Source organism: Rutidosis leptorrhynchoides, chromosome 7, assembly GCF_046630445.1.
Source record: "Rutidosis leptorrhynchoides isolate AG116_Rl617_1_P2 chromosome 7, CSIRO_AGI_Rlap_v1, whole genome shotgun sequence".
Taxonomy (NCBI): domain Eukaryota; kingdom Viridiplantae; phylum Streptophyta; class Magnoliopsida; order Asterales; family Asteraceae; genus Rutidosis; species Rutidosis leptorrhynchoides.
This window is the reverse complement of record NC_092339.1, coordinates 90,682,501-90,693,628: the sequence shown is the minus strand read 5'-3', so window position 1 is coordinate 90,693,628 and position 11,128 is coordinate 90,682,501. Positions and strand designations below refer to the sequence as shown.

At 34.4% G+C, this 11,128-nt stretch overlaps 1 protein-coding gene across 1 annotated transcript in view; it reads right to left on the bottom strand.

The window, feature by feature from the left end:
- Positions 1-2,674: 2,674 nt before the first annotated feature.
- The window catches only part of LOC139859430 (uncharacterized), a 144,651-nt gene continuing 136,197 nt past the window's right edge, over positions 2,675-11,128 (bottom strand). The window contains exons 2-3 of the mRNA XM_071848223.1: positions 3,266-3,486; positions 2,675-3,136 (exon numbers count right to left, since the gene is read on the bottom strand). Of these exons, the coding sequence (XP_071704324.1) occupies positions 2,675-3,136; positions 3,266-3,486 (683 nt within the window). The remainder of the gene's footprint in view (positions 3,137-3,265; positions 3,487-11,128) is intronic.

Below are 11,128 nucleotides of genomic sequence, written 5' to 3'. Positions count from 1 at the left end.
AGGTCATCCCATCTTAGTGTTAACAGATCAACCATTGAAGCAAATACTCCGGCGCCCAGAATCATCTGGCCATTTAGCAAAATAGGCCATCGAGTTGGGGGAGTATGAAATCAATTTTGCTCCTCGAAATGCAGTTAAAGGGCAAATTTTGGCAGATTTCCTCTTGGAGATAAATGAAAAAGTAGAGTATGACAACAAAATGGCACCATCACAGCATGAGTGGGAGTTACACACTGATGGGGCATCCAGTGAAGAGGGAACAGGTGCAGGGCTAGTTTTAACAAGTCCAGACGGTGAAGAATATACTTATGCACTGAAATTCTGTTTTTATGCTTCAAATAATGAAGCAGAGTATGAGGCGTTACTCTCCGGCCTGCGCATAGCGGTAGAAATGGGCATAACAAATTTACGAGCGTATGTTGATTCTCAAATTGTTGCCCAACAGGTTAATGGAACATTCGATGCAAGGGATGCATCCATGAGGCAATATGTAAAGTTGGTGGAAGCAATTTCAAAGAAATTTGATAACCTTGAAGTCGTGCAAATCCCTCGAAATAAGAACAAAAAAGCTGATGTTTTGAGCAAGTTAGCCACGTTAACATTTGATCATTTGCACAAACGAGTGTTGGTTGAAGAACTTAAGGAGAAATAAATACATGGAAAACCAATTATTGCAATAGTTGAAGAAGCTAAGGAAACTTGGATGACTTCGTATTTGAGATATTTGCATGACGGATGGTTACCTGTTGATAAGGCGGAAGCAAGAAGAATAAGAGTGACTGCACCAATGTATGAAATAGTTAGTGGCGTCCTTTATCGAAAATCATACAATGGTCCGTTGTTAAGGTGTCTAACCGATGATGAAGCGTTAAAGGTGATCAAAGAAATGCATGAAGGAGTCTGTTCGCAACATTCCGGTTTCCGTACTGTGGCGTCATGGATCATGCGACAAGGGTATTTTTGGCCTTCACTTTATCGGGATGTTGCAGTAATCATCAAAACATGTGAGAATTGTCAGATGCATGGAACAATTCAGCGTCTTCCAAAGTATGACTTGATACCGGTATCATCCGCTTGGCCGTTCTGTAAATGGGCTATTGACATTGTGGGGCCATTCAATAGGAGCACGGGTAATGCTAAGTTCTTGGTGGTAGCAATCGATTTTTTCACGAAATGGGTTGAAGCAAAGGCTTTAGTAAAAATCACAGGAGAAAATGTCAAGAAATTTGTTTGGCATGATATTATATGCCATTATGGGGTGCCAAATGAAATAGTTAGCGATAACGGCAAGCAATTTGCTGAAAATCCATTTCGGAGTTGGTGTGAAGAGCTGGGCATCAAACAAACTTTTACATCTATTGCTCATCCTCAAGCGAACGGACAAGTGGAGGTTACCAACAAGGAAATTGTTGTTGGCATTAAGGCACGATTAGGTCTAAGTCAAACTGGATGGGTGGATAAATTGCCAAATGTATTGTGGGCACACCGGACGACGCCAAAGCGGAGCACGGGGGAAACACCTTTCAGTCTGGTGTATGGAACAGAGGCAGTGATACCGGCTGAGATATGTGTGCCAACGCAACGCATTATGGCATTTGATGTTGAGGTTAATTCTGAGGCGTTAAGAGAGAATCTCAATTTATTGGAGGAAAGAAGGTTGATGGCCGCCATCCGGCAAGCGGATCAGAAACATAAAATGGCAAAATATTATAACAAGAAAGTGCAGCATGTGCAATTTGAAGTAGGTGATTTAGTGCTACGTGATAATGAAGCAAGCAGGCAAATCAAATTTGGAAAGCTAGCCCCAAAATGGGAAGGACCTTATAAGGTCACGCAAGTAAATCAGAACGGATCCTACATGCTTGCTGCGCCTTCCGGCGAGCAATATGAAAGAGCTTGGAATGCAATGAATTTAAAGAAATTTTATGCGTAGCACTATATGCATAGACAGCTTGATCAACTGTCAAATGCATGAGATATAGTCATAAATGTAAAAATTTCTTTAAAGAATATGAATAATAGCAATTATTCTTATGGCAATATTTTTCAAATTTTATCCGACCAAGGATTTTTTAGCCCAGGTGTCACATAGCTGTGTGTCATCCCTACCCGCAGAAAGAAAGAGAGCCTTTCGGTGGTAAAAGTACAATCATACTCAAAATGGTTGTATCGATAGTGAGACATGTAGAACTCACTAAAACATCGAAGCGATGAAACGAATCTACAAAAAATGTCATGACACATATACACAAAATACAAAACGAAACAGAAAACGGATCATAGTGTCCAGCAAAATATCTAAAGGCGAAAATAATTCATAACTTTTCCTCATGAATTTCATGACGGAAGGCGTATGGCGGAGAATATGTTTTTAATATTCATAACTATAATGATTGCAACGTATAATCTCAGTATCTTGAACATTGTTCATTACAATAATCTTACTAAGTTACATCATATCTTTCTAATATACATAACTAAATGCAATATTAAGCGTTATGTAAAAGCAGATGTATAAAAACATAATGTTTTATTCATTCTGTGGAGTGTAATTCAATACATCATCTATTGTTACATCCGGCCTTTTACACAGATTTTCAAGATCAGAAAACTTTATATTTTCTATTGAGGCACCGGCTTCATCAGCTTCTAAAATAGCATTTTCATTAATTTTTTATGTGATTACCTCAGGAAGAGGATTTGGAAGTTCTGGTAGTTTTTTCTTCATAAAGTTGAAAAAATTTAACCGTTCAGCAGATTTTGCAAGGCGGACAAACTCACGGATTCTGTGAGATAGTGCCTGACAGTTAAAGACACGCTCTACAAGTGCAGAAATGCCAGTTATCATTCGTTTTTCGTTCTCCTCTTTGGCTTTAAGCTGTTCCTTCAATATGTTATTTTCCTCAACTAATTTTTCTTTCTCCTTCACTAGTTCATCAATTTTGCTCAGATGCCGTGTTTCTCTGAAAGATAGTACTTTAACTTGCTCCTTATATTCCGCCCTCTGACTGTTGCAATTTTCATAATGCCTCTTCATTGTCTCGTATTCCCTCTTCATCTCTGTGGCTATTCGTTCAGCCTTGGTTACTTTCTCCTTTTCAGCAGATAGCTCCTTATTTGTAGTGACTTCACTGTTCTGCAAATCAGATAGGCGTTGAAGTTCATTCAAACCAGAAGCAATGTTCAGAATAATGCTTTGTGCCTTAACTTTCTTGGCATCTGCATCAGATAAGTTGCTAAAAAATTGCGCTAGTGAAGGGCACACCATGGCATTCAGAAAAGTCATGAAATCTTCATACGAATGTGGTGGTCCTTTTAAAAGAGAAGAGAGCATGTTTGTGTCAAGATTGGGAAGCGTAATTTGTTGTTGAGAAGAACTAGGGCCAGCTCCCTGTTGAGCAGATGACGAAGGAATTTGACCAGTTCTTCTCCTCTTGGCAGAAGGCGGAAGAGTTGCTAAGATAGTGTCTTGATGTGATGCACTAGCTGTTGGAGATAAAGGAAAATTGTTACTTATAAAAGAGTTCCAATATGCTTCACAACATTTCAAAGGTGGCATAAAATATAAGGAAGGGTTTGGATTATAAAATCCACCAGTACTGGGTATGTAAGAAAACAAGTACAGGTTTTGGTATGGAATTTTGCATAATTCAGTGTTGTCATTTTCATTACCTGAGGTACGACGTTCTCTAGAGGCAATCCGATTCATACCTATGTATTCTTCTTCTTCTCCTTCTTCTTCTTCTTCTTCTTCTTCTTCTTCTTCTTCTTCTTCTTCTTCTTCTTCTTCTTCTTCTTCTTCTTCTTCTTCTTCTTCTTCTTCTTCTTCTTCTTCATCTTCCTCCTCCCTCACTTCATCTGTTTTGGGGGTATCATCAATAATTTTCTCAGTGCTAAAAGTAAGCTGTGAATAACATGATGATCGCATAGCGGTAAGCGGAGTAATTTCTGCAAAAAATTAAAGCGTCACAGTGATTAAATGGATAGATACAGAAGAGCATTTTATTTAAGCATATATAGCAAAAGTAAATACTTACTCTTTTTCCCAGCAAGAATACAAGCATAACCTTAAGAGATATCTCAATCTTGGCTCATGGATGTCAGCGAAAGCATGTGTTCCCCATATTTAATATCATTAATCTTCTTAAACAAAAGGTTTTCTTTGGTGACGAGTTTTGGAAAGGTAACAGAAATGTTATGCGAATATTTGCACCATACTCGAGTAGCTGAGTATTGTTTATCAATTACATCTTCATTTATGAAAATAAATAAAGCATACCAGTTATCGCCAGGATGATCAACTGCAGGTTTCAGAAACCCATGAACTTTATTGAATGTAAATCAACCATTTTCATGGCGTGCTAAGCCTACCAGATGACAAAATATTCGAATTGATGGCTCAATTTTCCTTGCGTGACAATACATTTCAAAAATCAAGATCTTTCGAATTGATGCTGGTTCGAATTGACCAACAGAAACACCGAAAAATCTGCAAACTTCTAAGAAGAAGGGTGTAAATGGTAAACGTAAGCAAAATCTGAAGATTGAATGGCCATAAATGGCAACTTTGCCAGGGGGCGGTGAACAGGCTCTGGCATTAATTGCAGGAATCATTGGTTCAACACCAGCTAATCTAGGGAAATTTTGCAGTAGCTCGCTTAAATATCTCTCATTTACTCTGCTAGGAATAGCGGCAACATCCTTTATGGCTGCCATTAATGTTCTAATGAAATAGAAAATAAAGAAGGTATTAATGGAAGAAGATGAATAATGTAGAAGGAAGTTGTAAAAGTGAATTATCGGTTAGGGTTTATGATGGTTAAAAGTAAGAAGATATAACAGCTGTAGTTAGTGGTGAATTGGGGGTTTTGTTTTCAGCCACACACGTGTAAGGACAAGATAAAAAGGTGAGTACATCGAAGAGTCCTTTTACAGCTAAGAGGCGCATGCGATATTTTAGCAATCATCATGTTGTCAGTAAAATTCGCCTATCATTTAATGCCTGTGGTGTGATTCCCAATGCGAAAGGAAAAGGTGAAATGTGAAGATTTTGGTTGGCATGCGTTATCAAAAGTTTAACAACTTAATCATTTTTCAAATGCTTAAGTCCTTAAACTGGGGGGACTTAATGGTGTATCCTATCGTATACACACATAAAAGGCATAATGGTTGCATAAAAATAGCATCAGGAAGGCTGGAAACAACAGTTTTGTGGAATTATCCGTCCAGCATTCTCCGCTGTACAGGCTGCTCCGTCATGCGTAAGCCCTGAAGGCCGCCTAGCGTGTAAGCCCTCGCCGGAGAACGGCACTTTCAGCATAAATTTCGGATCACGAATAACAGAACGTATCATCATCTGACACGTGTCCCCGAGCAATCTGGTGGATCTAACACTATAAATAGACCCCTTGGGTCATCATTTTACACAGCTCAGACATTCTGACAACTTTGAGAGCTGAGACTTCACCTCTCTCTTTCTCTCTCTACTTTCTCTCACTAGATGTCATCCGACTAGCACTTATACACTCTGCGGACGACAGATTGATTAAGCCACTCCACAAGTTCTTACACTTGTGTACCGGGTCTGCAGGGATTATTTCCCGAGGGTAAAAATCAATCGGCAACACTTCGCCCTCTTAAAAGCTAGATCACTTCTGGTCTCTTGTTGACATACTAAGCCTTACCTCATAAGGAAATAGGTGTTAACAAAAACATTATTTTTTTTAAAACTGCGACGAACAGGCTGCACTCTTTTAAATTTTTTTTTATCTTTCAATTCAATTAATCACGATTAATTTTTTTTTTCTGTTTTACATACTCAATCCAAAAATCTTTTCTTGAAAGGGTTTGATTATTTTGGGTCGAGTTGTTTATGATGAAGGAGATGATAAATATAGGAATACATAATATAGGTTATATATATTTCGGGTAGAGGTATACCAGAAAAACAGTTATGGTGTATTGGTCAGTGAGTGATGATGGTGATCGAGAGGTCACCGGTTCGATTCCCTCTTGGAGCATTATTTTTTTAAGCCTTTTCCTATTGAAGTTAGTTTAATTTTTATTATTATTTATAATATCATTTTCATTATTATTATTATTATTATTATTATTATTATTATTATTATTATTATTATTATTATTATTATTATTATTATTATTATTATTATTATTATTATTATTATTGTTATTATTATTAATATTACTAAAACTATAATTATTAACATTATTATTTTCATGATCTTAGTTACTGTTATTGTAACTAGTATTATTGGTATTATATGAAAATGAAAATGATGATGATTATTATTATTATTATTGTTGTTGTTGTTGTTATTATTACTATTATTAGTTATTGTTATTTTTACAAAGTATTATAATTGTTATTATTATTATTATCATAAATATAAGTGTTATATCAGTTATTATTAACATTTTCATAAGTATTAATTATCATATTACTATTAAATTCAAAACTTTAATATTATTTTCATGAATATGTTTATTATTATTATCATTATAAGTATGATTATTTATATGATAACAAGTACTACTAATATATAATTACTAAAAATCATTATTCTAAGTATCATTAACCAAAAAATTTATATCTTTATAGTTATTATTATAAATATCATTATTATTATCATTAATATAATTAGAAACAATAATACCTTATTTAGTAATATTATGTATTATAATTATTATCATTTATATTAATATTAATATAATTTCAGTATTACTATCAATACTATTTTTTTTTGTTTTACAAACAAATGATATATATACTTATAAAAATATATTTAAAACATATAACATAACAAAAAAATTTCTAGTTTTATATACAAAATGAATATATGAGACGTATATATATTATTAATATAAAAATGATATAATTAGTAAATTATATATATATATATATAAATTTATTCGATTGCGTGTATGTGTATTAATAAATATCCAAATGATATAGGTTCGTGAATCCAAGGCCAACCCTGCATTGTTCAATGTCGTCATATGTATTTTTACTACAAAATACAGTATTGTGAGTTTCATTTGCTCCCTTTTTAAATGCTTTTGCAATATATATTTTTGGGACTGAGAATACATGCGCTGCTTTTATAAATGTTTTACGAAATAGACACAAGTAATCGAAACTACATTATATGGTTGAATGATCGAAGCCGAATATGCCCCTTTTTGCTTGGTAACCTAAGAATTAGTAAACCGATCTACTAATTGACGTGAATCCTAAAGATAGATCTATTGGGCCTAACAAACCCCATCCAAAGTACCGGATGCTTTAGTACTTTGAATTCGTTTTTATCATGTCCGATGGATTTCCCAGAATGATAGGGGATATTCTTATATGCATCTTGTTAATGTCGGTTACCAGGTGTTTAATCCATATGAATGATTATTTTTGTCTCTATGCATGGGACGTATATTTATGTGAAATGAAAATCTTGTGATCTATTAAAATGATGGAAATGAATGTTTATGATAAACTAATAAACTCACCAACCTTTTGGTTGACACTTTAAAGCATGTTTATTCTCAGGTACGAAAGAAATCTTCCGCTGTGCATTTGCTCATTTTAGAAATATTACTTGGAGTCATTCATGGCATATTTCAAAAGACGTTGCATTCGAGTCATCGAGTTCATCAAGATTATTAATAAGTCAATTATAGTTGGATATATTATGAAATGGTATACATGCCGTCAACTTTCGTTGTAAAGAAAGAATGTCTTTTAAAATCGAATGCAATGTTTGTAAAATGTATCATATAGAGGTCAAGTACCTCGCGATGTAACCAAATGTAATGTATTCGTCCAGATGGATTAGGACGGGTCGCTTCAGTTGGTATCAGAGCGGTGGTCTTAGCGAACTAGGTCTGCATTAGTGTGTCTAACTGATAAGTCGTTAGGATGCATTAGTGAGTCTGGACTTCGACCGTGTCTTCATGTCAAAAGTTTTGCTTATCATTTAGTGTCAAAAATTATTTGCTTATCATCCTTAAAGTCTAGACACGTTTTACTGCATTGACTGCATGAATAGTGTATAGACAAAAATTCATATCTTAACGTATCTGATTATTCATATCTTAGTGTATCTGATTACTGTACACTTTGCCTGACAGCTTCCGTAAATTCCTCCGTAACTTATGGGATTTTAGTATTATATATGCATATGTAAATTATGTATTGCAGGGTACTAATCTATATCCTATAATCTATTTCTTATCGAAAATCTTTCATCTGATCGTACGAGATGAATCCCCCAACCAGTTCGAATTCCTCGAATTCCGACAACTATTCCGATATGGAGTTTCACCTAAGCTCCGAAAGCAGTGTCACCAGAATGAATCAACCAATCATCCGTCCCCAATTCATCTGATGGGTTCGTAGTCTACTTAACCGATGGAGACGAGAAGAAGGCGATCCCTTCCACCCACCAACCTGCACTCTTGGCGAAGAACCTGAAGCATTCACCGGCAAACCAATTCGAAACACTATTTTCTCCCTCATTACCCGAATATCTCGCCATGATTATATACTATCTCAAATTCAAAACCTTATTCATTCGCTCGTTCCGACCGACAATCATCCCAGAATAATATAAGAAGTCAACGAACTTTGCGCCCGAGTTGTAGCCTTGGAAAATATGGTGCAAAACATACCAGCTTCAGCAACATCACCGGCACCAACAATACCATCAGTAACAGCACCCGTACCATCAATAACACATGCTTCAACATCTCATTCTGTACATCGATTATAATCATCAATCTACGTATCGTTCTACATTATTTATCTTCGTTCGACATGATGATTATGTAATCTCTAATGTTTTAGAGATTATGTACTCTAATTCTAACCGAAAAGTAAATGAGTTTAATGTTATATTAACTCATTAAATCCATAATTACATCTGAAGAAAATATATATGTATATATGTTTTCATAAAGATGGTAATTAAAAAAAATCTTTTGTACAAACTGTTAATGGTGAAAATATTTTAACGGGTAGGTAATACCCGAGGAATATTTAGATTTCACATTAATAAGTTAAACTGTACATTCTTCGAATTTGATTCAACAGTCATTTACTATCCTACTTACATCCACCGATATACGAATCCGTTCACCACAGAATAACCATTTTCATTCAAATTCAATTTCATATTTGGATTTTGACTTACCAGAATCCGACAAGTGGCATAATGAAGAAATAATGGACACAATAAAAAAATTTGATTAGAAACAGACTAATTAACAATATGAAATTTTGTTAAGAAACCACGCTAACAAGATCCTATCTAACTGTTCTTAGCTAACTGTTAATTCCGTATTACATTTTATTTTATCGCAATTTATTTATCGCAATTTAATTATCGCAATTTATTTATCACAATTTAATTCTCGCAATTTACATTCTCGCAATTTTATTTATCGTCATTTAATTTCTGTTATTTACTTTACGCACTTTATTTATCGTCATTTAATTTCTGTTATTTATTTTTACGCACTTTAAATATCGGGACACGTATACAAGGTTTTGACATATCATATTGACACATCTATATATATTATTTGAAATTACCATAGACACTCTATATGCAGTAATGATTGAGTTCTCTATACATGGTTGAGGTTGATTCTACAATAATATATAGTTTGAGTTGTGATCGAGTCTGAGACATGTACACGGGTCACGATACGTATTAATTAATTCGAATATTATATATTAAACTATATATGAATTATTAGACTGTTAACTGTGGACTATCGACTGTGGACTGCCAACATTGGACAATTAAAATGAATTAAAATATTGATTATAACATATGAAACTAAACAATTCTTCAAGTTTGCCACTTGATTTCATCTTAAACCTCATTTGTATCTTAACGATTCAAATCTACGTTCAAACTTTTCATGATTCTTGAAAACACCTCAATCGAGAGGATGAACCAACCGCACTTCATCTACGGAAGAAAAGATTGATGCATATAGTTATGCACCTGAAAACTCTCGGAACCTAAGTAAAAGTTTAACACGTGTCTGTGTTAGCTCCTTTGGCATTGTTATTACCGAAAATAACATTGCATCTCTTTTTCAAATTAGCCAATTTTATCACAGCTTCAACAAATCAACTTCGACTTCCATTCAAATTTGCCTTATTATAACCTCGATATATAAGTTTGCCTGTCGTCATCGTTACCAGAGAACCATTTATATTTCACCACGTTAGCAGTAAAATTACCAGCAACTTCAATGAATTTGGACTTTCTGAAAAATCATTATATTCATTGAAACCCCATCGTGTATTCATCTATACCCTGTAACAATAATTGCCATACCAATTACCGAGAATCAGCAATCAGTATTTCGAATCTCGTAGCATTTCTACATCAATAGTTATATGTATACATATAACAATTATCTCCTAGAATTACGATCTTCAATTCTGAAATTTTAAAAAGGCACCCAGTTTACGAATCGATACTCTGAATGTTGAAAAATCTGAATGAAGCAGCAAAAACTGTAGGCAACCGTAAACGACCTTAGTCGTCAGAAGTTTGATGATAAAGAATAGTATGTTGGAAAATCTCAGAAACGTTGGAACTGGAAAACGGATTGAGCTAACCATGAAGGAGACCAAGGACAAATACAAGGACCATACCCTATATTCAAAGAATCCAGATAATTCTGGATCCGTTGAAATCTTTAGAGAATATCTTGCTCCGAAGTCATGTTAAAATCTTGCGGAAAATCTTTCTCCATCAACCATCGAACTTAGAAATTTCAAAATATCATCATCAATATCTTCGATATTTCTGAGGATATTTTCATAAATATTCTCGTCCGAAATTATATACCTCTTCGTGCTTCCTGTGTTTCATTATATTGAAAACTTCTGAAAATCTAAGTTTAATTTATGAATAAATTCTGGAGAAATGTAAAGAAATTGATGCATGAATTAGTATAATATAATGACACTTGATCAACGTGATTATATTACAGTAAGTCATGCTGAGTTTTTAATGGAACGTGATGATTCACAGATCATATCGTCATCACGTGCCACGTTACATAACTCTTTCATTCAAATTAACTTCTGAAC